Source organism: Lithobates pipiens, unplaced genomic scaffold (assembly GCF_037356315.1).
Source record: "Lithobates pipiens isolate NorthernLeopardFrog02 unplaced genomic scaffold, aLitPip1_a1.2 Scaffold_3, whole genome shotgun sequence".
Lineage (NCBI taxonomy): Eukaryota > Metazoa > Chordata > Amphibia > Anura > Ranidae > Lithobates > Lithobates pipiens.
This window is the reverse complement of record NW_027507790.1, coordinates 269,574,453-269,602,430: the sequence shown is the minus strand read 5'-3', so window position 1 is coordinate 269,602,430 and position 27,978 is coordinate 269,574,453. Positions and strand designations below refer to the sequence as shown.

The 27,978-nt window shown below is 52.0% G+C and overlaps 1 protein-coding gene across 5 annotated transcripts in view; it reads right to left on the bottom strand.

Moving 5' to 3' along the window:
- Positions 1 to 8,794, bottom strand: part of UNC13B (unc-13 homolog B) — a 626,059-nt gene extending 617,265 nt beyond the window's left edge. For 2 of the 5 annotated variants that reach the window (XM_077463167.1, XM_077463166.1), the window contains exons 1-2: positions 7,659 to 8,792; positions 2,785 to 2,862 (exon numbers count right to left, since the gene is read on the bottom strand). In XM_077463167.1, coding sequence (XP_077319293.1) covers positions 2,785 to 2,806 — 22 coding nt within the window. In that variant the 5' untranslated portion in view covers positions 2,807 to 2,862; positions 7,659 to 8,792. Of the gene's footprint in view, positions 1 to 2,784; positions 2,863 to 7,658 lie in introns of all 5 variants that reach the window. The other 3 variants (XM_077463165.1, XM_077463168.1, XM_077463171.1) reach the window with 3 other exon arrangements.
- Positions 8,795 to 27,978: the final 19,184 nt, after the last annotated feature.

Below are 27,978 nucleotides of genomic sequence, written 5' to 3'. Positions count from 1 at the left end.
GCCGAGTTCCCAGGTCTGTACATCTGCTGTGCCAATTATGAGGGGTTGCCACCATCCCTGTATAGAGTTCCCAGGTCTGTACATCTGCTGTGCCAATTATGAGGGGTTCCCACCATCCCTGTGCCGAGTTCCCAGGTCTGTACATCTGCTGTACCAATTATGAGGGGTTGCCACCATCCTTGTGCCGAGTTCCCAGGTCTGTACATCTGCTGTACCAATTATGAGGGGTTGCCACCATCCCTGTGCCAAGTTCCCAGGTCTGTACATCTGCTGTACCAATTATGAGGGGTTGCCACCATCCTTGTGCCGAGTTCCCAGGTCTGTACATCTGCTGTGCCCATTATAGAGGGGTTGCCACCATCCCTGTGCCGAGTTCCCAGGTCTGTACATCTGCTGTGCCCATTATGAGGGGTTGCCACCATCCCTGTGCCGAGTTCCCAGGTCTGTACATCTGTTGTGCCCTTTATGAGGGGTTGCCACCATCCCTGTGCCGAGTTCCCAGGTCTGTACATCTGCTGTGCCCATTATGAGGGGTTGCCACCATCCCTGTGCCGAGTTCCCAGGTCTGTACATCTGCTGTACACTTTATGAGGGGTTCCCACCATCCCTGTGCCGAGTTCCCAGGTCTGTACATCTGTTGTGCCCTTTATGAGGGGTTCCCACCATCCCTGTGCCAAGTTCCCAGGTCTGTACACCTGCTGTGCCCATTATGAGGGGTTGCCACCATCCCTGTATAGAGTTCCCAGGTCTGTACATCTACTGTGCCCATTATGAGGGGTTGCCACCATCCCTGTGCCGAGTTCCCAGGTCTGTACATCTGCTGTGCCCATTATGAGGGGTTCCCACCATCCCTGTGCCAAGTTCCCAGGTCTGTACATCTGCTGTGCACATTATGAGGGGTTCCCACCATCCCTGTGCCAAGTTCCCAGGTCTGTACATCTGCTGTGCCCACCATCCCTGCTGGATTTTACATTTTGAATAATTTAAACAGGAGTAGCTAAAAAACACACAAAAGTGGTCGGGGACACTAAAGAAAACCCCGGGTGGACAAGAACATTGTCGGGAACAATGGACAGAAGATCTCACTTTGGGACCATCAGGACATATATGAACCGGGCCGACATGCCGGACTGCAGTTATAAGTAAACTATGCGTTCTGGGTGGACTGACCCCGACCGGTCACGTCTTCCGCCCCTTACTACCGCTGAACTCCCCCAGCCCTGTGACTCGGGTATAGAGTGCGGCATGGATGATCTCTAATGATCCGGCGGCTGCGGGCGGACAGAAGGAAATGAGGGCGGAGGCGCTCCACAATGCCGCCCAATTCTTAGGCTGTCCACTACAAAGTAGGGAACTCCACACCCAAAACAAAACGCATCAACAAGAAACGTCACCTCACAGACATCCATGCAATGACACCGCTGCAGATTTTCTTTTCACCCAAAAAAATGCAGTCACGCCGCTCAGAGCAAATCAACTTCACCAGCATACTTTATCTGAGAGCCTTCCATAGCCGACGTTCCTTCTCAAAACACTACAGGAAACCGGCTCCCTCTCCGAGCATCAGATACCACCTAGACCAGGGCGCCCAAACTTCTCATCAGGGGGCCTGCTTACTGTCCTTCAGACTTTAGGAGGACCAGACTGTTTCCAATGGGAGTGGGGGGGGGGGGGGGGGGATTGTGGCCCCATCTTTGAGGGCAGTGTGGGGGGGGGGGGGGATTGTGGCCCCTATCTTTGAGGTCAGTGGGGGGGGGGGGGAATTGTGGCCCCTATCTTTGAGGTCAGTGGGGGGGGGGGGGAATTGTGGCCCCTATCTTTGAGGTCAGTGGGGGGGGGGGAATTGTGGCCCCTATCTTTGAGGTCAGTGGGGGGGGGGGGGAATTATGGCCCCTATCTTTGAGGTCAGTGGGGGGGGGGGGGGGGGAATTATGGCCCTATCTTTGAGGTCAGTGGGGGGGGGGGGATTGTGGTCCCCATCTTTGAGGTCAGTGGGGGGGGGGGAATTGTGGCCCCTATCTTTGAGGTCAGTGGGGGGGGGGGGGGGGAATTGTGGCCCCTATCTTTGAGGTCAGTGGGGGGGGGGGGGGAATTGTGGCCCCTATCTTTGAGGTCAGTGGGGGGGGGGGAATTGTGGCCCCTATCTTTGAGGTCAGTGGGGGGGGGGGGAATTGTGGCCCCTATCTTTGAGGTCAGTGGGGGGGGGGGATTGTGGCCCCTATCTTTGAGGTCAGTGGGGGGGGGGGAATGTGGCCCCTATCTTTGAGGTCAGTGGGGGGGGGGATTGTGGTCCCCATCTTTGGGGTCAGTGGGAGGAATTGTGGCCCAAGGGCTGGATAAAAGCAAGCAAAGGGCCACATCTGGCCCCTGGGCCGCAGTATGGAGACCGTTGGCCTACACAATGCATTCACCCACTTTTCTCCGTACAGGTTTATGGGGGGGGGGGGGGGGATATTATAGAAACTATTTGGAGAACACTGACTCCCGAAGCCGACTTCTACTTCTGGAAATGCCATTCAACTCGCTGCCACGATCACAGCAAACCTTCCAGGTCAGCCACCAAAATGAGAAAATCCAGAGACAGCATTTTCAAAAGCATGTCGGAAAACAACATTTCATAGAAAATTCCATAAGAAGCGTCACTCTGATCCCCCTCAGCAAACTAAAAAAGCCAAACGCTGGACAGAGATTCATTACAATAATCCGGAGCACAGGAAGGTCTTCCTAGAAGATGGGAATAAAGGGAAGGAAGAGGGTAGGATGGGGGTAAAGTGGGGCACTCACCTCGCACACACAGAAGAGACATGGCCTCCGTCTGGGGGGAGTCACTCGGTGGGAGGGCATGAGGCGAATAGGGCAGTCCTGAGGAAGAACAAATTGGGGGTTAATAGATGGAAGTGACCTCCAAGTCACAAGGCACTAGGAGAAGAATTACACAAAACAGGGAGAGCAGGAAGGAGGAGAAACACAGAGAAGAGTGAGGAGAATAGAGAGGTGAAGAACCAAGCTGGGGGGGCAACCTGACAACTGAGAAGAGCGGGCAGAGCAGAGGGGCCAACCCGACCACAGAGCGGGCAGAGCAGAGGGGCCAACCCGACCACAGAGCGGGCAGAGCAGAGGGGCCAACCCGACCACAGAGCGGGCAGAGCAGAGGGGCAACCCGACCACAGAGCGGGCAGAGCAGAGGGGCAACCCGACCACAGAGCGGGCAGAGCAGAGGGGCAACCCGACCACAGAGCGGGCAGAGCAGAGGGGCAACCCGACCACAGAGCGGGCAGAGCAGAGGGGCAACCCGACCACAGAGCGGGCAGAGCAGAGGGGCAACCCGACCACAGAGCGGGGAGAGAACTACAACTGAGTGGGGAGAGCAGAGGGGGGGTGGAAGAGACCAAGAGAAAGGACGGAGTGAGAAAAGGAGGGTGAAGAAAAGTGGACAGGCTACAGGATGACCAGCTCTCAGAATGACAGAGAGAAATGAAGGGTACACAATGGGGGGGAACAACTTATTAAAAAGTATTAAGAATAAAAAGGGACAGCCAGTCCCATGAAGAGTGACCCGATGCGCGGTGAAGGGGGTGTGGAGGGTCTTCGGGGCGTGGGTGGAGGGTCTGCTGGGCGGAGGGGCGCAGGAAGCGGTCAATAAAAGGAGAACGGAATGGAGAAGAACAATGATGAATGGCAGTGATCAGCAGCATTGTGTGTTGTGAACCAGCAGAGAATAGTAAAGTACCAGCAGAAAGCAAGGAAGGGGTTAATAAAAAGCCAGGTGAAGGAGGAGAGGAGAGGAGAGGAGAAGAGAATGGAGGCAATGTAGAGCGGGAATAATAACTGAATAATGGGATGTGTATGAAGAAGTTTCTGATGCAGATGGGACACGGAGAGAAGGATAGAAGGGGGGACCTGGACAGGGGCAGGTGGGTGACATGTCATAGGGGTAACAGAAGAGGAAGAAGTACAGGGGTCCATACAGAGGAGGGACACAGGGGTATTAGTAGAGGAAGTACAGGGGTCTGTACAGACAGACACAGTGGTATTAGAAGGGGTAGTGTGGTGTGGGGTTGGGGAGTCTGTACAGAGGAAGGACACAGGGGTATTAGCAGAGGTATCGGGGGTCCGTACAGAGGAAGAACACAGGGGTATTAGCAGAGGTATCGGGGGTCCGTACAGAGGAAGGACAAGGGGGTATTAGTAGAGGTATCGGGGGTCCGTACAGAGGAAGGACACGGGGGTATTAGTAGAGGTATCGGGGGTCCGTACAGAGGAAGGACACGGGGGTATTAGTAGAGGTATCGGGGGTCCGTACAGAGGAAGGACACGGGGGTATTAGTAGAGGTATCGGGGGTCCGTACAGAGGAAGGACACGGGGTTATTAGTAGAGGTATCGGGGGTCCGTACAGAGGAAGGACACGGGGGTATTAGTAGAGGTATCGGGGGTCCGTACAGAGGAAGGACACGGGGGTATTAGTAGAGGTATCGGGGGTCCGTACAAAGGAAGGACACGGGGGTATTAGTAGAGGTATCGGGGGTCCGTACAGAGGAAGGACACGGGGGTATTAGTAGAGGTATCGGGGGTCCGTACAAAGGAAGGACACGGGGGTATTAGTAGAGGTATCGGGGGTCCGTACAAAGGAAGGACACAGGGGTATTAGTAGAGGTATCGGGGGTCCGTACAGAGGAAGGACAAGGGGGTATTGGTAGAGGTAGCGGGGGGGGGGGTCTGTACAGAGGAAGGACAAGGGGGTATTAGTAGAGGTATCGGGGGTCCGTACAGAGGAAGGACAAGGGGGTATTGGTAGAGGTAGCGGGGGGGGGGGGTCTGTACAGAGGAAGGACAAGGGGGTATTAGTAGAGGTATCGGGGGTCCGTACAGAGGAAGGACAAGGGGGTATTAGTAGAGGTAGCGGGGGGGGGGGGTCTGTACAGAGGAGGGACTGATGTGAAGGTACAATATGTAAAGTGCAGTGTAATTTGTCATCTATATAAATCCCAGTAATAAAATCGGCAGGTGACAGGAGTGCAGGATCTGGTGGGGATCTGGTGGGGATCGGGGTGGTGAATATCAGAAGAATGAGAGGGGGAGGAGCTTGGAGAGCCGCACAGGTAAGATGGAGAGACGATGGATGCAAGACCAGTTGATGGGGGTGCAGGATCTGGTGGGGATCTGGTGGGGATTTATCAGAGCCAGTCAATAGACGAAGTCAGGGAAGAGGAGTGCAGAACAGGTATGAGGTGGATGCAGATACAGGACAGGTGACAGCAGGGGGGGGGGGGGGGAGAGAGAATACAGGACAGGTGACAGCAAGGGGGGAGGGAATACAGGACAGGTGACAGCAAGGGGGGGGGGGAATACAGGACAGTTGACAGCAAGGGGGGGAGAGAATACAGGACAGGTGACAGCAGGGGGGGAGAGAATACAGGACAGGTGACAGCAAGGGGGGGGGAGAGAATACAGGACAGGTGACAGCAAGGGGGGGGGAGAGAATACAGGACAGGTGACAGCAAGGGGGGGGGAGAGAATACAGGACAGGTGACAGCAAGGGGGGGGGAGAGAATACAGGACAGGTGGCAGCAAGGGGGGGGGGGGAGAATACAGGACAGGTGGCAGCAAGGGGGGGGGGAGAGAATACAGGACAGGTGACAGCAAGGGGGGGGGGAGAGAATACAGGACAGGTGACAGCAAGGGGGGGGAGAGAATACAGGACAGGTGACAGCGGGGGGGGGGGGGGATACAGGACAGGTGACAGCAGGGGGGGGGGGGATACAGGACAGGTGACAGCAGGGGGGGGGGGGAAACAGGACAGGTGACAGCAGGGGGGGGGGAAACAGGACAGGTGACAGCAGGGGGGGGGGGGAATACAGGACAGGTGACAGCAGGGGGGGGGGGGAATACAGGACAGGTGACAGCAGGGGGGGGGGGGGGGAATACAGGACAGGTGACAGCAGGGGGGGGGGGGGGAATACAGGACAGGTGACAGCAGGGGGGGGGGGAATACAGGACAGGTGACAGCAGGGGGGGGGGAATACAGGACAGGTGACAGCAGGGGCGGGGGGGAGGAATACAGGACAGGTGACAGCAGGGGCGGGGGGGGGGGGAATACAGGACAGGTGACAGCAGGGGGGGGGGGGGGAATACAGGACAGGTGACAGCAGGGGGGGGGGGGGGAATACAGGACAGGTGACAGCAGGGGGGGGGGGGGGGAATACAGGACAGGTGACAGCAGGGGGGGGGGGAATACAGGACAGGTGACAGCAGGGGGGGGGGGGAATACAGGACAGGTGACAGCAGGGGGGGGGGGGAATACAGAACAGGTGACAGCAGGGGGGGGGGGGAATACAGGACAGGTGACAGCAGGGGCGGGGGGGGGGGAATACAGGGCAGGTGACAGCAGGGGGGGGGGGGAATACAGGGCAGGTGACAGCAGGGGGGGGGGGGAATACAGGGCAGGTGACAGCAGGGGGGGGGGGGGGGGGATACAGGGCAGGTGACAGCGGGGGGGGGGGGGGAAATACAGGACAGGTGACAGCAGGGGGGGGGGGGGGGGAATACAGGACAGGTGACAGCAGGGGGGGGGGGAATACAGGACAGGTGACGCGGGGGGGGGGGAATACAGGACAGGTGACAGCGGGGGGGGGGGGGGGGAATACAGGACAGGTGACAGCGGGGGGGGGGGGGGAATACAGGACAGGTGACAGCGGGGGGGGGGGGGAATACAGGACAGGTGACAGCGGGGGGGGGGGAATACAGGACAGGTGACAGCGGGGGGGGGGGGGAATACAGGACAGGTGACAGCGGGGGGGAATACAGGACAGGTGACAGCGGGGGGGGGGAATACAGGACAGGTGACGCGGGGGGGGGGGGAATACAGGACAGGTGACAGCGGGGGGGGGGGGGGGAATACAGGACAGGTGACAGCGGGGGGGGGGGGGGAATACAGGACAGGTGACAGCGGGGGGGGGGGGGGGGAATACAGGACAGGTGACAGCGGGGGGGGGGGGAATACAGGACAGGTGACAGCGGGGGGGGGGGGGAATACAGGACAGGTGACAGCGGGGGGGGGGGAATACAGGACAGGTGACAGCGGGGGGGGGGGAATACAGGACAGGTGACAGCGGGGGGGGAATACAGGACAGGTGACAGCGGGGGGGAATACAGGACAGGTGACAGCGGGGGGGGGGGGAATACAGGACATGTGACAGCGGGGGGGGGGAATACAGGACATGTGACAGCGGGGGGGGAATACAGGACATGTGACAGCGGGGGGGGAATACAGGACATGTGACAGCAGGGGGGGGAATACAGGACATGTGACAGCAGGGGGGGGGAATACAGGACAGGTGGCAGCAGGGGGGGGGGAGAATACAGGACAGGTGGCAGCAGGGGGGGGGGAGAATACAGGACAGGTGGCAGCAGGGGGGGAGAATACAGGACAGGTGGCAGCAGGGGGGGAGAATACAGGACAGGTGACAGCGGGGGGGTAGGAGAATACAAGCCAGGTGACAGGGGGGGGGCCCCAAGAATACAGGACTGGTGACAGCGGGGGGGGGGGGGGGGTTCAGATACAGGACAGGTTACAGCGGGGGGGGGGGTGTAGATAAAGCACAGGTCACAGCAGGGGGGGTGCAGATACAGGACAGGTCACAGCAGGGGGGTGCAGTACCTGGAGTGGTGCAGGATTTGGATAGGTGCTCAATCCATAGCTGCTGAGGTTTTCAAGGGGTGCTCGGTCCAGAACAGTGCAAGATTAGTGGGGGTGTCTGGTTCAAAGCAGTGCAAGATTTAGAGGGGTGCTCGGTCCGGAGGAGTTGAGGATTTAGAGGGGTGCTCGGTCCAGAGAAGTTGTGGATTTAGAGGGGTGCTCGGTCCAGAGAAGTTGAGGATTTAGAGGGGTGCTCGGTCCGGAGACGTTGTGGATTTAGAGGGGTGCTCGGTCCGGAGACGTTGTGGATTTAGAGGGGTGCTCGGTCCAGAGGAGTTGTTGAGGATTTAGAGGGGTGCTCGGTCCAGAGAAGTTGTGGATTTAGAGGGGTGCTCGGTCCAGAGAAGTTGAGGATTTAGAGGGGTGCTCGGTCCGGAGACGTTGTGGATTTAGAGGGGTGCTCGGTCCGGAGACGTTGTGGATTTAGAGGGGTGCTCGGTCCGGAGACGTTGTGGATTTAGAGGGGTGCTCGGTCCGGAGACGTTGTGGATTTAGAGGGGTGCTCGGTCCGGAGACGTTGTGGATTTAGAGGGGTGCTCGGTCCGGAGACGTTGTGGATTTGGAGGGGTGCAATGTCCGGAGACGTTGTGGATTTAGAGGGGTGCAATGTCCGGAGCAGTGCAGGTTTTGGGGGGTTTCTTGTGTCAGCAGAGCAGGATTTTCGGGGTGTTGAGTGTAGAGGAGGTTTAGAAGAGTGCTGAGCCCCCAGAAGCCCGGAATTAGAGGGGTGCTGAGCCCAGAGGAGGATCCGGAGGGTGCTCAGTCCGGGATCCGGAGGGTGCTCAGTCCATAGCCGATCAGAGGGCGGTCCCCAGCCCGGAGAAAGATTGGAGGCGGTTCCCGGTCCGGAGAGGGTCTGGAGGAGTCCCCGGTAAAGTATCCCGGAGAAGTTCCCTCCTCTCCCGGCGCTGCCAGCAGGTGCACACCGCACAGAACAACCAGACTGAGGAGTGAGCGGAGCGCCCGGCTCCTCCCCCATACTCACACACTCCCCCCCTCCTCCCCGCATGGTTCAGCTCACCTCCAGTAGCCCCAGGGGACGGCCCGACCCATCCCACAGCGGCAGAGGGGGAGGCCGGACCGTGCCAGGGACTGGAGGGGGCGGACACCGCACAGGTGACAGGGATGATTGACGTGGAGCTGGGGACATCAGCCAGTAGGAGAGAAAGGGGCGTGGTTGTCTGTCAAGACGGGCGGGGTTTCGGGGCTGAGTCGTGAGCGGCTTCAGCGGACACACCTCGTATCCCTGCGCGGGGCGGAGCGCACCTGTACGGTAAAGAGTAAGGGATGAGTCCGCCGCTCACCTGAGGAGGGACTACTTTTCCTCAGATGTCTGCGCTCCCCGCCTCACTCTCCGGTGTGAAGTCACTGAAGGGGTGTAATGCTCTAATCAGCACACATAGTCACTGCTACACATTAGAGTAGGAAGATAACAGCACAGGAGTTCATAGTTTCATACACAATTGGTTACCAAGTGTAACGGGGGTTTCCCTAGCAGGCTGCCGTCATATAGCCTCCTGCAAGTGATCCGTCTCTCATAGCAACAGGTGCAGATCTGCACCGCCAGGGCCCTCCCCCTGTATACAGGTACGGAGGAGGAAGAGATAGGCTCTGTTCACACCTAGAAGCGTTCCGGAACGCAGGTGGAATCGCCGCAATTCCGTCTGCAGATTTCCTAACGGCTGCAAAACACAGGACGCACTTGCGATGCCGTTTACGTTCAACGGCACCCCAAAAATCGCACAAACCAAACCGTGAGATTCCCCGATACCCAAAAGAAGTTCCTGACCACTCCATCACCCTATCTCCCCTTCCAAAGAGGAGGGAAACATGGAGGACGTGACCATCACCCTACCTCTCCTTACAATTTTGGCACCCAACGAGATGGGAAGAATGGAGGACGTGACAATTATCCCACCTCCCTACCTCCCCTTACAATTCTGGCCCCTAACAAGGAGAGAAACATGGAGAATGTGATGACGACCGGTCACCCTACCTCTCCTTACAATTTTGGCACCCGAGGAGGGAAGCATGTAGGACGTGAAGACCACTTCATCATCCTATCGCCCATTACAATTTTGGTGCCCAAAGAGGAGGGAAACATGGAGGATGTGATGACGACCACCCCGTCACCCTACCACCCCTTACAATTTTTGTGTCCAACGAGGAGGGAAACATGAAGGACATGACAACCATCCCATCTCCCTACCTCCTCTTACAATTTTGGCACCAACAAGGAGGAAAGCATGGAGGATGTGATGATGACCAGTCACCCTACCTCCCCTTTCAATTTTGGTGCCCAGCGAGGAGGGAAGAATGGAGGATGTGATGACTACCCCATCACCCTACCTCCCCTTACAATTTTGGCACCCAACGAGGAGGGATGCATGTAGGAAGTGACAATCACCCTACCTCTCCTTTCAATTTTGGCACCCAACGAGGAGGGAAGAATTGAGGACGTGACGACCACACCGTCACCCTATTGCCCCTTACAATTTTGGTGCTCAAAGAGGAGGGAAACATGGAGGATGTGATGATGACCACAGCGTCACCCTACCATCCCTTACAATTTTGGTGTCCAACGAGGAGGGAAACATGAAGGACGTGACAACCATCCCATCTCCCTACCTCCTCTTACAATTTTGGCACCCAACAAGGAGGGAAACGTGGAGGATGTGATGACGACCAGTCACCTTACCTCCCCTTGCAATTTTGGTGCCCAACAAGGAACGAAACATGGAGGATGTGATGACCACCCCATAAGAGCCAGTGAAGTGTGCGAAACGTATCTCCCCAGCATTCTGATGCCTGTAATTTTTGGGATGTCCAAATAAAGAGGATTTTGATCTACAGTGGTGTGCAGTCATTTCTTCTAATTTCATGGTGTGTAGAGGCAAGCACCTGCTGGATCATTAGGCTTCCTTATTTCACATGGAGTATCAGGTTTTCTTTTTTCCATTACAATTTTGGCACCCAACGAGGAGGGATGCATGGAGGATGTGACAATCACCCTACCTTCCCTTACAATTTTGGCACCCAATGAGGAGGGAAGAATGGAGGATGTGACGTCCACCCCATCACCCTACCTCCCATTACAATTTTGGTGTCCAATGAGGAGGGAAGAATGGAGGACGTGACGACCACCCCATCACCCTATATCCCCTTAAATTTTGGCACCCAACGAGGAGGGAAACATGGAGGATTTGATGACATTCCGTCATCCTATATCCCCTTTCAATTTCGGTACCCAATGTGGAGGGTAACACGAAGGATGTGATGACGACCCTATCATCCTATCTCCCCTTACACTTTTGGCACCCAACGAGGAGGGACGCATGGAGGATATGATGACGACCCCATCACCCTACCTCCCCTTACAATTTTGGCACCCAACGAGGAGGGAAGAATGGAGGATGTGACAACCACCCCATCACCTTACCTCCCCTTACAATTTTGGCACCCAACGAGGAGGGAAGAATGAAGGACGTGACAACCACCCCATCACTCTACCTCCCTTTACAATTTTGGTGCCCAACGAGGAGAGAAACATGGAGGATATGATGATGACCCCATCACCCTACCTCCCCTTACAATTTTCGTGCCCAACCAGGAGGGAGATATGGAGGATGTGACAACCACCCCATCACCCTACCTCCCCTTACAATTTTTGCACTCAATGAGGAGGGAAACATGGAGGACGTGGCAACTACACCATCTCCCTACCTTCCCTTACAATTTTGGCACCCAACAAAGAGGGAAACATGGAGGACGTGATGACCACTCCATCACCCTTTCCCCTCTTACAGTTTTGGCACCCCAAAGAGGAGGGAAACGTGGAGGATGTAATGACGATCACCCTACCTCCCTTTACAATTTAGATGCCTAACGAGGAGGGAAACATGGAGGATGCGACGACGACCCGTCACCCTACCTCCCCTTGCAATTTTGGCACCCAACAAAGAGGAAAACATGGAGGATGTGATGACGGCCACCCTGTCACCCTACCTCCCCTTACAATTTTGGCACCCGAGGAGGGAAACATGAATGACGCGACACTCATCCCACCTCCCTTTTTCAATGTTGGCACCCAACTAAGAGGGAAGAATGGAGGATGTGACTACCACCCTACCCCCCCCTTACAATTTTGGCACCTAATGAGGAGAGAAACATGGAGGATGTGATGACCACCCCATCTCCTTACCTCCCCTTACAATTTTGGTGCCCAACGAGGAGGGAAACATGGAAGACCTGACGGCTACCCATCATCCTACCTCCCCTTAAATTTTGGTGCCCAATGAGGAGGGAAACATAGAGGACATGACGCCCACCCCATCACCCTACCCCCCTTACAATTTTTGCACCCAAAGAAGAGCGGGTGCCCCCAGAGCAAGCTGCTTTCTGTGGGGGCACCTGGAAGGAGGGAGGAGCCAGGAGGATCTGGGCTGCTATGTGCAAAACCACTACACAGAGCAGCTAAATATAACATGTTTGTTATTTTAAAAAAAGAAAAAAAAGGCTGTAATATAACTTTAATGCATTCTATGAATTAAGCTAAAAAACGGTGCTGCAGGATCCCCCCAGCCCCCCCCCCCCCTTATTCTTACCTGAGCCCGATCTGATGCAGCGATGTGCACGAGAGCAGCGTCTCTCACTGCTGTCTCCCTCCTCATTAGGCAGATTGATTAAATGCTGTGGCAGGAGGCGGGGATGAGTGGTCTGGTCTGTGTCAATAGACGAAACGGCTTTTCATGGGGGCACTTGCCGAAAAGGATGAGCCTGGAGCATTGGTGGGGGGACCCCAGAAGAAGAGGATCGGGGCTGCTCTGTGCAAAACTATTGCACAGAACAGGTAAGTATACCATATTTATTATTTTAATAAAAAAAGGATTAATGCTACTTTAATTGTGCTTCCTGGGCTTTTCCGGGTCTTCTAGGTTTTCTTGCTGTTCTGCTGGTTTGGTTCCAGCCGGTTCGGGCTTGGTCGACCCGTTCCCTGCCGTTACCAGAGTCGGGAATTCCAGTGAAGTCGGAGTTCCCACCGCTTAGTAAGGGGTTGCTGAGCAGTCCCTCCTGAATACATCAACTATGGACTCAGACAAAGATGGCCGCCTATCCTGTGCAGGTATGCCGGGGCAGCCACAAGTTGGAGACTTGGAATGTTAGGGAAATGTTTGCACTACTCTGGACTGTTGTCTTTCTATGTCAACATGTTAATTTATTTCATTAAAGCTTTTGAAGTTTTGCCTTTGCCTGGTCCGAAGTTACTCAAGTGTGTAATACAAGTAAGCGTGTGCATGTGGCAGATTTTTTCAGACGGATTTTGTCCGAAACTGTTGCATACACACGATCGGACAAAGTTGTCGGAAAATCCGATCGTTCTTAACGTGATGACGTTATTTAGTTACGACGAGACTACGTTCAGGTTAGTAGCCAATAGCTTTGGTCTAGGAATTTGATCTGAGCATACGTGGGACTTTGTACGATCAGAATTCTCTACAAACGATCGGACAAAGTCATATTGTCGGAAAATTTTTATTTCCAGCTCTCAAATTTTGTTGGTCGGACATTCCGACGGAAAAAGTCCAATGAAGCGCACACACGGTCGGATTATCCGACAACATGGTCCGATCGGACATTTTCCGGCGGAATGTCCGACCGCGTGTACAAGGGCTTAAATGCACAAGTGACTGTGGTGATGTACAGAAACATCCTATTAAAGATCAGTCGGTTGTTCCAGTAAAGGTACCCCCTGTGTAAGGCAGTGACCCTAACCACAGTGCCCAGTGTAAACCACAAGAACTCATAACAGGGAAGGCCTCTCATATGACCCTTGCTTTGCGCCCAATGAGGAGGAAAACAAAGAGGACTTGATGACCACCCCATCACCCTACCTCCCCTTACAGTCAGCTTACATGTAGAACAATATGTATCACTCATGAAGGCCCGAGCCTCAATCAACATCCCTCCCTAAGATTTGCCAACTCAGCCCTCTAAGAGATTTGCACATATGTAATTTGTTCACTTTTCATTGCCCGCCATTTGCGAACACCCACGACCCTCCCAGAGCAATATCTGTTAGATGTTAACCAATCAAATTTTTCTAAATATCAGTCAGTGTCCTGATTATGATACACGGGGCGAGGTACAAACAAGGGATTTATAAAAAATGTATCTAAGCCACATTCACACTTGCGTGTCAGCATTTTCAAGCATTTTGCGTATGTTTTTGAGACATGACTTATATGCAAATTTACTCCCAGGTCCTCTGTCATTGGCCATAATTCTTGTAATAGGCATCACTGGGGTCATAGAGGTTCCTGTAGTGGACATCCCTGGGGTCGTAGAGGTTCTGTGGATGTAATTGGGGTCATAGAGGTTCTTGTAGCGGGTGTCACTGGCATCTTAGAGGTTCCTGTGTGCATCACTGGGGTTATAGAGGTTCTTGTGGGCAACACTGGGGCCATAGAGGTTTTTTTAGTGGGTGTCACTGGGGTTGTAGAGGTTCTTGTAGTGGGCATCAATGGTGTCGTAGAGGTTCTTGTGGAAGTTACTAGGGTCATAGAGGCTCTTGGGGGCAACAAACACTGGGGTCATAGAGGTTCTTGTGGTGGGTGTCACTGGGGTTGTAGAGGTTCTTGTAGTGGGCATCAAAGGGTTCATAGAGGTTCTTGTGGGCAAAACTGGGATCATAGAGGTTTTTGTAGTGGGTGTCACTGGGGTTGTAGAGGTTTGTGTAGTGGGCATCAGTGGGGTCATAGAGCTTCTTGTTGACATTACAGGGGTCATAGCGGTTCTTATACTGTGCGTCACTGGGGTCTTAGGCCGCGTACACACGCGCGGACTGTTCGCCCAACCTTGTCCGCTGAACAGTGTTTGGGCGGACAGTCCGCTCGTGTGTGGGGCTTCAGCGGACAGTTTCAGCGGACAGTTGGCCGAACAAGGTCTTACGGAAATTCCGAAAAACTGTCCGCTGAAACCTTGTTTCAGCGGACTGTTCGCTCGTGTGTAGGCTTGTTCGGCCAACTAAGTCTCGCGCATGCTCAGAAAGGATTTCCACGTCGGAAGGTTGCATTGCAGTGTATAGGACGTCGTATTTTTCGTCCCGTCGTACGTGCCGTTCACGTCATCGCGCACGGTTTCAGCAAACTGTTCGTCCGTCGTGTGTGGCCATGTCCGTCCATGCTAAGTTTGAGCGGACTGTTCGCTCAAACTGTTGGACGGACAAAGTTGGGCCAACAGTCCGCGCGTGTGTACGCGGCCTTAGAGGTTCCTGTGGGTGTCAATGGGTTCATAGAGATTCTTGTGGGCAACACTGGGGTCATAGAGGTTTTTGTAGTGGGTATCACTGAAGTGGTGGATATTCTTGTAGTGGGCATCAATGGGGTCATAGAGCTTCTTGTGTGTGCCCTTGGGATTGTAGAGAATCCTGTGGGTATCACTGGGGTCATGGAGCTTCTCATAGTGTGCATCACTGCGGTTGTAGAGGTTCCTGTGGGTATCACTGGGGTCATAGGTGTTCCTGTGGGAGTCAATGGAGTCATAGAGCTTCTTCTGGGCAACACTGGGGTCATAGAGGTTCTTGTGGGCATCAATGAGGTCGTAGAGGCTTTTGTGGGCATCATTGGGGGTCGTAGAGGTTATTTTGGATGTCACTACGGTTATAAAAGTTGTTGTGGGTGTCAGTAGGGTTGTAGAGGTTCTTGTGGGCATCACTGGCATTGTAGTTTTTTAAGTGGACATCACTGGGGTCTTTCTGGGTGGGAGCAATCACAAAAGAAGCGTTCATCATCAGTAAAGGGCTCATCTCACTGGTTTTCAGCCCAGTGAAGCGATCAAAGCCATTTGTTTACTTTTTTTTTTTTTGCAGGCAGCCCATAAAAAAGTGAATAGCTTTCAACTGTACGAATTGACTGATGTAGTGATAATACTACACACTGTCACTGCACTAATGACCCTTGCTGGGAAGCGTTAAAAGGCGATCAAAGGCGTTAAATGTGTGCCTAACTATGTGTAATGTGTGTTGCTTTTACTAATGGATCTCTTAGGTTGAGTTCACACTATTGCGAATTGCATGTGGGTTTCTCCACATCCAATTTGCATGACAAGAGGCTGTGACCAGCTCTCAATGGAGACGCATCACCCACCTCCGGGGTGGTCACGATCCAAATTGCAGAAGGGTCCTGTGTGTCTTCTGGTCCGTTTCAGGTGCAAATTCAGCCCAAAAAAAGCAGGTCCCAGGCAAGAATCATTGGTCTGATCTTGTTGACAGGCTCCTGTTGTGTACAATCACAGCAGGTTCCGGTGCGGGGGGTGGCGGCGGTCTAAACCCGAAAGCAGGCTGCAATGTACGGGTACGTCTCTTAAACATAGGTTTGTAAGCTTCATTTGTGAAGATTCCCACACATTTACTTTCTTGAATTCTGTGACTCCTGTTCACTATACATGTGTTCGTTTTCGTTTTATTTTTTTTTTATTTTTTTTGTTTTTTGGGTCATTCGTTATTGATCGAAATTCATTATTTAGAATAAATTTGTAACTGTGGAAAAGTTTGAATTCGTTACGTTTCATTCGTTAAGATGTAGTATTTGTTATTTCGATAATTCGTAAAAAAAAAACTAAATTCAAAATTTCTGAAAATTCGAAACTAAGAAAGAAAATCAGAAAATAAGGATGAAAATCCGAACCACCGAAAAATTTAATAACTATTAAATTATAGGTATTGGAATTTCTTTTCAAATTTGTCTGTTAGTGAACCTTACGAAAACAAATTTATCCGAAGATACGAATTATCCGAAATAACGAATGCTGCATTTAAACAAATGGAACATAACAAATTAATAATAATAAAAAAATAATAATAATAATAAAATATTTGTATTTTTATTATTATTATCCTCCATCCTTAATAATTTATTACGTTCCATTCGTTTAGATGCGGCATTTGTTATTTCAGAAAATTCGTAACTTAAGATAAATCTGTATGGGTTACGTTCACTAATGCCATGTACACACGATCGGACTATCCGGCGGACTTGGTCAATCCGCCCGTGTATGGGCTCCGGCGGACTTAGAAAGAAGTTTTGACTTAAAATTGTCCATGGAGCAACCCTCCCCCCCTCCTGAGCCGTACCAGGCCGCGTGCCCTCAACATGGGGGGGGGGTGCTTTGGGGAAGGACAAGAGCCTCTTCCTGACAACCCTGGCCGTTGGTTGTCGGGGTCTGCGGGCAGGGGGCTTATTGGAATCCGGGAGCCCGCTTTAATGAGGGGCCCCCAGATACCGGCCCCCCACCCTATGTGAATGAGTATGGGGTACATTGTAGCCCACTGGAAAAGTCCGGTCGTGTGTGGGCAGGTCCGCTCGTTTGGAAAGTCCGGCAGACCTCAGCTGCAAAGTCCGCCGGATAGTCCGATCGTGTGTACGCGGCATAACAGCCAAATTTGAAATTCCAATACCTATAATTTAATATTCATTATTTTGGATATTCAAATTTTAGGATTTTAGAATTTTCAGATTTTCATTTCTGTTTTTGGATTTTCGTTTATCTGGGTACTGTGAGGTGCTTTTACTAAGGGATGTGCCCTTTTTTATTCCCTGTTGCAATGTTTACATATGATATTCCTCCCCGCCAAACAGTGTATGTCGGCAGACATCCATTGGCCGGCACCCGCTGATCGGCTTGTGTTGTGTCGAATGACAGGACTGCTGGCACGTGTGCATGTCCTCTGCCCAGAATGGCAGAATCCCGTAAATATATATATATATATATATATATATACATGATTCTGCACAGAGCAGCCACCCTGTAGCAATAAAGCTACATGGGCCAGTCAGTAAGTGGATAAAATTAAAGTGTATGCTTTCACCATAGATCTTCTGTCAGTTCCTGCAGTCTCTCCTGATATGTTTTATCCCTCAGACCTCACTTCTCCAATTTTGTTGCCCGTCTCTGAACTTGTTCTAGCCTATCAATATTTTTTTTTTGTTAGTGAAATCTCCAGAATTGAACACAGTATTCTAAATAAAGTCTAACTAAAGGTCTATATAGAGGAATCAGGACCTCCTTCCTCCTGCTGGTGACCCTTCTAATGATATAAAGATCTATATAGAGGAATCAGGACCTCCTTCCTCCTGCTGGTGACCCCTCTAGTGATTTAAAGATCTATATAGCGGAATCAGGACCTCCTTCCTTCTGCTGGTGATCCTTCTAGTGATATAAAGATCTATATAGAGGAATCAGGACCTCCTTCCTCCTGCTGGTGACCCCTCTAGTGATATAAAGATCTATATAGAGGAATCAGGAGCTCCTTCCTCCTGCTGGTGACCCCTCTAGTGATATAAAGGTCTATATAGAGGAATCAGGACCTCCTTCCTCCTGCTGGTGACCCCTCTAGTGATATAAAGGTCTATATAGAGGAATCAGGATCTCCTCCTCCTGCTGGTGATCCCATAAGTGATATAAAGATCTATATAGAGGAATCAGGACCTCCTTCCTTCTGCTGGTGATCCCTCTAGTGATATAAAGATCCATATAGAGGCATCAGGACCTCCTTCCTTCTGCTGGTGATCCTTCTAGTGATATAAAGATCCGTATAGAGCAGGGATATGCAATTAGCGGACCTCCAATTAGCGGACCTACAAGTCCCATCATGCCTCTGCTTCTGTGTGTCATGCTTGTGGCTGTCAGAGTCTTGCTATGCCTCATGGGATTTGTAGTTTTGTAAAAGCTGGAGGTCTGCTAATTGCATATCCCTGGTATAGAGAAATCAGGACCTCCTTCCTTCTGCTGGTGACCCCTCTAGTGATATAAAGATCCCTATAGAGGAATCAGGACCTCCTTCCTTCTGCTGGTGACCCTTCTAGTCATATAAAGATCCCTATAGAGGAATCAGGACCTCCTTCCTTCTGCTGGTGACCCCTCTAGTGATATAAAGATCCCTATAGAGGAATCAGGACCTCCTTCCTTCTGCTGGTGACCCTTCTAGTCATATAAAGATCCCTATAGAGGAATCAGGACCTCCTTCCTTCTGCTGGTGACCCCTCTAGTGATATAAAGATCTGTATAGAGGAATCAGGACCTCCTTCCTTCTGCTGGTGACCCCTCTAGTGATATAAAGATCTGTATAGAGGAATCAGGACCTCTTTCCTACTTCTGATGATGAACTCCAGAGTTCTACTCACTTTCCAGGCTCCCACAATGCATATTTGCTCTTTATGCAATCATTTGAAAAGTTTTGGCCTTAGATATACTTGAATATAATTTCCATAAGTGTGTAGACTCAACCCCAAGCTTCTGCAATGCCTTATTTTCACATCATAAGCACAGGACGTCAGGACATGCTCCGGGGTCACAGCTTGCTCAGCGGGTCTCCGTATACAGGGAACGGTTCAGGGTGCTGAGTGACAGGCGAAGTGACAGTAAGAGCACCTGTCACATCAACTGTCACTGGAGGCGATGGCGAACATTGTTAGTGACGGAGGAAATGACTGGAAATCTCTCCATCACTGCCATAGAAATGGAAATGGTGATGTCACATTCCAGGCCCTTTTTTTTATTATTAAAGGTGCATTCATCAGTGCAATTATACTCAAACTACGGTAAAGAGGCAGATACAAGAAGAACTGTCTCTGCTGACTCACCACCAGAGCACATTCATAATGGTCAGCCTAATACCGACTATACATTTCGTTTGCTACAGCCCTGGGTATCATAAAGAACTGCCATTTTTTCTTACAATCATATTTTTTTTTTTACATTGTTTTTAGCAGCTTAGTGCTGCTTATCTCCTCCAGTCCCTTTCAGCTACTTCCTGTCTTCCTGCACACCAGTGTTGGCTGCTGTGGATTGGCTTCCTGACAATGACAACGTTAGACTGTGGCTAAGTATTATGTGTTGGGACAGCCGCTTGTAACCTCCATTGGGAAGCCTGTGACAGGGTGACAACACTGGTACACACGACCAGACTTTCCGGCAGACTTGGTCCGGCGGAATCCGTCGGACAAGTTGATCGTGTGTGCGCTCCAGTGGACTTTTTTTCCCAAAAGTCCAACGGATCTAGAAATAGAACATGTTTCAAATCTATCCGACGGACTAAAAATTGGGAAAACCGTTCGTCTGTGTGCTGGTCCGATGGACCAAATACGATGCAAGGGCAGCTATTGGCTACTGGCTATTGAAGTTCCTTGTTTAGTCCCGTGTACATCGTCACGTTCAAAACTAACGGACTTTCGAACGGACTTAGTCCGGTTGTGTGTAGCCAAGTTCAGAAAGTCCGTCGGACCTACGTCGAAAGTCCGTCGGGAAGACCGTCGGACCTAATCCGTCGAAAAAGTCCGGTCGTGTGTAAGCGGCATTAGACATTACTTGGTTGTGAGATAAGGGGATAGCACTATTGAGCACTATTGATTGCATTATTTATATAGCGCCAACAATTTACACAAGGAGCTAAAAATCTAAGGTTACCACCCCAACTACATACTAGAACCGATTTAGACCTGAGCCAATAAACCTACCAACATGCCTTTGAAGGAAGCCCACACAACATGCAAACTCCATGCAAGTGTCCTAGTTGGGATTTGAGCCAAGGATCCCGATGCATTAGTGCTAACCACTAATCCAACTTGCTACTCTTTGATAAAAATGATAATTCCCATCCCAAACCCAACGTGGACACCTCCCGTTGGCCTGGCCTGCCAGGTTTGAGCCAAATTTTCCAGGAACGTATTTTGGAAAGTTCTTGGTGGAAATGTCAGTGTCCGCGCTGAGCATGACTCCAAGTCACCGCTGTGGGCTGCGATTGTGTTTGCTTGGATTATGTGACAAGCTGTAAATCAGGCGTGCCAGCTTTGCTGGTGCCCACCTCTCCAGATGTTCCCACCAGTAGTGATGGACGAACTTCCGACGGGACGTTTCGCGAACGCGAAACGCGAACGGACACAAACGTTCGCGAAAACGACCGTTCGCCGCGGGCTCCATTGACTTCAATGGGAGGCGAATTTCGCAAACCTTTAGGTCGAATTTGCGGCCACGGGGTAATTATTAGGGGGTAGCACGTAGTCCCACCACCTGGACAATAGCATAATACATGTATGAGGTGAATTTGGGATCGATAACTACAAGCATTTTTTTTTTATTTGGGAAATTGTTCTGACAATTCAGGACTATGGAGCTAATGAAGGCAATGGAGGAGAGGGAAGGTCAGGGACCAGGGTAGGCAAACAAGAGGGTGCAGGAGATACAGAGCACTGACAGCAGCACCGTAATACAGAGCACTGACATCAGCACCGTGACATACAGCGCTGACAGCAGCTCCGTGACATACAGCGCTGACAGCAGCTCCGTGACATACAGCGCTGACAGCATCTCCGTGACATACAGCGCTGACAGCAGCTCCGTGACATACAGCGCTGACAGCAGCTCCGTGACATACAGCGCTGACAGCAGCACCGTGACATACAGCGCTGACAGCAGCTCCGTGACATACAGCGCTGACAGCAGCTCCGTGACATACAGCGCTGACAGCAGCTCCGTGACATACAGCACTGACAGCAGCTCCGTGACATACAGCGCTGACAGCAGCTCCGTGACATACAGCGCTGACAGCAGCACCGTGACATACAGCGCTGACAGCAGCTCCGTGACATACAGCGCTGACAGCAGCTCCGTGACATACAGCACTGACAGCAGCTCCGTGACATACAGCGCTGACAGCAGCTCCGTGACATACAGCGCTGACAGCAGCACCGTGACATACAGCGCTGACAGCAGCTCCGTGACATACAGCGCTGACAGCAGCTCCGTGACATACAGCGCTGACAGCAGCTCCGTGACATACAGCGCTGACAGCAGCTCCGTGACATACAGCGCTGACAGCAGCTCCGTGACATACAGCGCTGACAGCAGCTCCGTGACATACAGCGCTGACAGCAGCTCCGTGACATACAGCGCTGACAGCAGCACCGTGACATACAGCGCTGACAGCAGCTCCGTGACATACAGCGCTGACAGCAGCTCCGTGACATACAGCGCTGACAGCAGCACCGTGACATACAGCGCTGACAGCAGCTCCGTGACATACAGCGCTGACAGCAGCTCCGTGACATACAGCGCTGACAGCAGCTCCGTGACATACAGCGCTGACAGCAGCTCCGTGACATACAGCGCTGACAGCAGCTCCGTGACATACAGCGCTGACAGCAGCTCCGTGACATACAGCGCTGACAGCAGCTCCGTGACATACAGCGCTGACAGCAGCTCCGTGACATACAGCGCTGACAGCAGCTCCGTGACATACAGCGCTGACAGCAGCTCCGTGACATACAGCGCTGACAGCAGCTCCGTGACATACAGCGCTGACAGCAGCTCCGTGACATACAGCGCTGACAGCAGCTCCGTGACATACAGCGCTGACAGCAGCTCCGTGACATACAGCGCTGACAGCAGCACCGTAAGCAGCCCCAGGAGGAAGTCAGCACAGCACAGGGATGGTGTGATCCCCTCATAATAAGAACCCCCAGGAGGAAGTCAGCACAGCACAGGGATGGTGGGAGCCCCTCATAATAAGAACACCCAGGAGGAAGTCAGCACAGCACAGGGATGGTGGGAACCCCTCATAATAAGCAGCCCCAGTAGAAATATGACACCGCTCAACCTCTTCAAAGAGGAGGGTAGGGGCATATAGTACGGTGTGCTTTTTTGGGTCAGGGAAGTGAGCCAAATGAATTAAGAAGGTCTGTGTGCTTGATTCCAAAAATTGTTTATAGACATATACATGGTCTACTGATCACATGTGTTGAATTCCTCCGAGATCCATGCCTCATTCATTTTTAGAAATGTGAGGTAGTTAACACTGTGGTGAGCTAGGCGAGTACGCTTATCGGTCACAATCCCCCCTGCTGCGCTGAACGTCCTTTCGGACAGGACACTGGATGAGGGGCAAGCCAACAGTTCGATTGCAAATTGGGCAAGCTCTGGCCAGAGGTCAAGCCTGCCCACCCAGTAGTCTAGGGGTTCATCACTCCTCAGAGCGTCCACATCGGCCGTTAACCCAATGTAGTCGGACACCTGACGGTCTAGGCGTTCCCTGATGCTGGATCCGGATGACACCTGTCGATGGGTCGGCTGAAAGAATGACCTCATATCCGAAGTCACCAACACATCTTCAAACCGGCCTCTTCTTGCAGGCGCTGTTGGATTGGTACCCGCAAATCCTTCTCTGGGAGTGGGAATTGCTCCTCTGCCAGCGCACGCAAAAGCAGAATGCAGCATTTCTCGAAGCAAGGCCTGGAAGTGCTGCATTCTGACAGCCCTCTGCGACGGCGGTAACATTTCCGCCATTTTGTGTTTGTACCGGGGGTCTAAGTACGTTGCCACCCAGTACTGGTCCTTGACCCTCATGCTTTTTATACGGGGGTCCCTATTAAAACACTGGAGCATGAAGGCCCCCATTTGCACTAAAGTGGAAGCGGTGTGGTGGCCTGGCTCCTGCTCATCATCCAGGATAATGTCGTCCTCTTCATTCTCCTCTCCCCATCCTCGCACAACAGGGATCCCAGAAAGGTTTAAAGCATGCTCTTCTTGCTCCTGCTCATCCGCCCCGGCACCATCCTCCTCTGACTCCTCATCAGACTCCTGTTGTTGACTTGTCTCAGATAGAGTAGCCCCCCCTGGGAATTCATCCAGCATTGCGACTTCCTCATCTTCCCGCTCCTGCTCCTCCACAGCCTGATCAATGACACGACGCAATGCACGCTCCAGAAAGAAGGCATAAGGTACCATGTCACTGATGGCGCCATGGCTGCGACTGACCAGTTTGGTGATCTCCTCAAATGGCCGCAGAAGTCTGCATGTGTCGCGCATGAGCAGCCACTGGCGCGGTGAAAAAAAACCCAGCTCCCCAGAACCGTTTCTTTCGCAGAGTTCATACAGGTAGACGTTAACTGCACGTTTCTGCTGGAGCAGCCTATCAAGCATATAGAAGGTTGAGTTCCATCGCGTCGGGCAATCGCAAATAAGACGTCTGACCGGCAGATGGTGTCGCCGCTGAATGTCAGCAAGGCGAGCCATGGCCGTGTAAGATCTTCTGAAATGGGCCGAGATTTTCCTTGCCTGCCGCAAGATGTCCTGGACCCCAGGGTATTTGACAAGGAATCGCTGCACGACCAAGTTTAAGACGTGTGCCATGCACGGCACGTGCGTGATTTTGCCCTGTTTCAATGCGCTAAGCAGATTGGCACCGTTGTCACACACCACTTTACCAACTGTCAAATTGAGCGGTGTTAGCCACTCATCTGCCTGTGAACGCAAAGCTGAAAGGAGTGCCGGGCCAGTGTGGCTCTTTGCTTCCAGGCACAACAGACGCAGCACGGCATGGCAACGTCTCACCTGGCATGTGGAATAGGTTCTGGGGAGCTTGGGCGGTGCAGTGGAAGAGACGCTAGCAGCGGAAAAGGAGGAGGCAGCTGAGGAGGAGAGGGAGGAGGATGGAGTAGGAGGAGGAGAAGAAGAGTCAGGCCTGCATGCAATCCGTGGCGGTAAAACCAAATCTACACGGGTGCCACGGGTTACATGCTTGACGGCCGTCAGAAGGTTCACCCAGTGGGCAGTAAAACTGATATACCTTCCCTGCCCGTGTTTGCTAGACCACGTGTCTGTGGTCAGATGTATCTTGGCACCGACACTGTGTGCCAGAGATACATTCACTTGCCGCTGAACATGGCCATATAGCTCTGGGATGCCCTTCTCTGAGAAATACTTCCTTCCTGGGACCTTCCATTGTGGTGTTCCAATGGCCACAAATTTGCGAAAGGCCTCCGAGTCCACCAGTTTATATGGCAGTAGTTGGCGGGCTATGAGTTCTGACAAGCCAGCCGCCAACCGTTGGGCAAGAGGGTTATCCGGCGTCATCATTTTTTTACGCTCAAACATTAGGCCCACGGAAGCCTGCCTTTTTGCAGAAAAATGTGAGCTTGGCGTGATGGAAGGTGGAGTGGAGGACAATTGTGAGGAGAGAGGAGAAGGAGAAGTAGAAGACGAGGCTGGACGGTGAGAGCCTGCAGTGTGGCTTTGTGTGTTCCGTTGCTCCCACTGGGCTCGGTGATGGCTGCTCATGTGCCTTCTTAAGGCGGTCGTCCCTAGGTGAGTATTGGGCTTACCGCGACTAACGCGTTGACTGCAAAGATTGCAGATGGCAACGCTATTGTCAGCAGCGGACACGTTAAAAAAAGCCCACACTGCGGAGCCATGTGCCGGTGTCCTGGGAGCGCCAGATGTGACCGTACATGGTCGATGACTCGCTCCTGATACATTTGCAGTCTGCTTTGTCCCTGCTGTGCAATGTAAGTCATTGCTGCTTCTCCTCCCTATCTGCTGGTCCATATCTCCCTCTGAACTCCCCTCCTCTTCCTCTCTTGTGGGCACCCACGTGACATCACTAGACACGTCATCATCAACGTCACCTTCCCCACCGCTATAAGTAGAGTAGGCAGCAACACCGGGGACCAACCTCCTCCTTGGGCTGATCTGGGTACTGGCGTCAGACTGCTGAGTAGCGCTTGTTGCTACCTCCTCTTCCTGATCCAATACCAAGAGTGGCTGCGCATCAGAAATGTCCTCTTGATATGGATCGGAAAATAATTCCAGTGACTCAAGCGGAAGGTATGTGGTGGTGGTGGTGGTGGTCGTGTTGTTGGTGGTAGTGTCTTTGGGGGTGCACATAGCAGAGAGTGAAGAAGAGGGTGCAGATCGAGAGGATGAGGAGGGTGCAGAAGAGTAAGGCTGAGCGAGCCACTCAACCAAGTCTGGTGCATCCTTTAAAGTAATTGAACGCACCTTCTGCAACTTCCCACTTTGGCTCAAGCCTGTTGCTCCTGCCCTACCCCTACCACCCCTGCGGAAGGGCCTGCCTCTTCCTCTGCATGTCATTTTTTAAATGACCCTGTGACAAAACTCTTAGTCCCTATACCGCTGAAGGACTGCTGCAGTATAGGTGAGCGGTCAGCAGTGGTGCACGTCAACCCTATCTATTGTGGACCTATAGCGGTCCTTACAGAACAGCAGACTGTACCGCACTCAAGCCTATGTACCGTAGCACCCTATACCAAGTTACCAGTCCTTATAAGAACTTTTGTGGACCAAGCAGGTTGTGTATTAGTGTTTAGCAGACTGTACGTCAGTCCCTATACCGCTGAAGGACTGCTGCAGTATAGGGCAGCGGTCAGCAGTGGTGCACGTCAACCCTATCTATTGTGGACCGATAGCGGTCCTTACAGAACAGCAGACTGTACCGCACTCAAGCCTATGTACCGTAGCACCCTATACCAAGTTACCAGTCCTTATAAGAACTTTTGTGGACCAAGCAGGTTGTGTATTAGTGTTTAGCAGACTGTACGTCAGTCCCTATACCGCTGAAGGACTGCTGCAGTATAGGGCAGCGGTCAGCAGTGGTGCACGTCAACCCTATCTATTGTGGACCGATAGCGGTCCTTACAGAACAGCAGACTGTACCGCACTCAAGCCTATGTACCGTAGCACCCTATACCAAGTTACCAGTCCTTATAAGAACTTTTGTGGAACAAGCAGGTTGTGTGTTAGTGATTAGCAGACTGTACGTCAGTCCCTATACCAATGAAGGACTGCTGCAGTATAGGGCAGCGGTCAGCAGTAGTGCACGGCAACCCTATGTATTGTGGACCGATAGCGGTCCTTACAGAACAGCAGACTGTACCGCACTCAAGCCTATGTACCGTAGCACCCTATACCAAGTTACCAGTCCTTATAAGAACTTTTGTGGACCAAGCAGGTTGTGTATTAGTGTTTAGCAGACTGTACGTCAGTCCCTATACCGCTGAAGGACTGCTGCAGTATAGGGCAGCGGTCAGCAGTGGTGCACGTCAACCCTATGTATTGTGGACCGATAGCGGTCCTTACAGAACAGCAGACTGTAACGCACTCAGGCCTATGTACCGTAGCACCCTATACCAAGTTACCAGTCCTTATAAGAACTTTTGTGGACCAAGCAGGTTGTGTGTTAGTGATTAGCAGACTGTACGTCAGTCCCTATACCAATGAAGGACTGCTGCAGTATAGGGCAGCGGTCAGCAGTAGTGCACGGCAACCCTATGTATTGTGGACCGATAGCGGTCCTTACAGAACAGCAGACTGTAACGCACTCAGGCCTATGTACCGTAGCACCCTATACCAAGTTACCAGTCCTTATAAAAACTTTTGTGGACCAAGCAGGTTGTGTGTTAGTGTTTAGCAGACTGTGCGTCAGTCCCTATACCGCTGAAGGACTGCTGCAGTATAGGTGAGCGGTCAGCAGTGGTGCACGTCAACCCTATCTATTGTGGACCTATAGCGGTCCTTACAGAACAGCAGACTGTACCGCACTCAAGCCTATGTACCGTAGCACCCTATACCAAGTTACCAGTCCTTATAAGAACTTTTGTGGACCAAGCAGGTTGTGTATTAGTGTTTAGCAGACTGTACGTCAGTCCCTATACCGCTGAAGGACTGCTGCAGTATAGGGCAGCGGTCAGCAGTAGTGCACGGCAACCCTATGTATTGTGGACCGATAGCGGTCCTTACAGAACAGCAGACTGTAACGCACTCAGGCCTATGTACCGTAGCACCCTATACCAAGTTACCAGTCCTTATAAGAACTTTTGTGGACCAAGCAGGTTGTGTGTTAGTGATTAGCAGACTGTACGTCAGTCCCTATACCAATGAAGGACTGCTGCAGTATAGGGCAGCGGTCAGCAGTAGTGCACGGCAACCCTATGTATTGTGGACCGATAGCGGTCCTTACAGAACAGCAGACTGTACCGCACCCAAGCCTATGTACCGTAGCACCCTAGACAGACCAAGTTACCAGTCCTGATAAAGAGCTTTGTGGAACAAGTGAGTTGTGAATGATTAGCAGACTGCAGCAGAAGGGCAGCAGTCAAGTATAATATTCTTTCTATATTTGGAAGAAAGAATATTATACGTGTACAAGCCTATTACCGTACCACTGATACCAGTCCTGAAAAGAACCTTTGTGGAACTAATAGTAACAGCAAGTCTTTAAAATTATCCTCACTGCCTGACACACTGCTTCCTGCCTGTCCCTATACAAATTGGCAAAAAAGAGTAGGCTGGAACGATTAGCTGGAACAGCTCTTTTGTGGACCTGATAGTAACAGCTAATGATGATGATGATGATGATGATGAAGAAAGACTAATCTGGCTGAGCTGTCCCTAAAATAGCAGCATACAGCGCTCTGTCCCTTTATCTAAACTG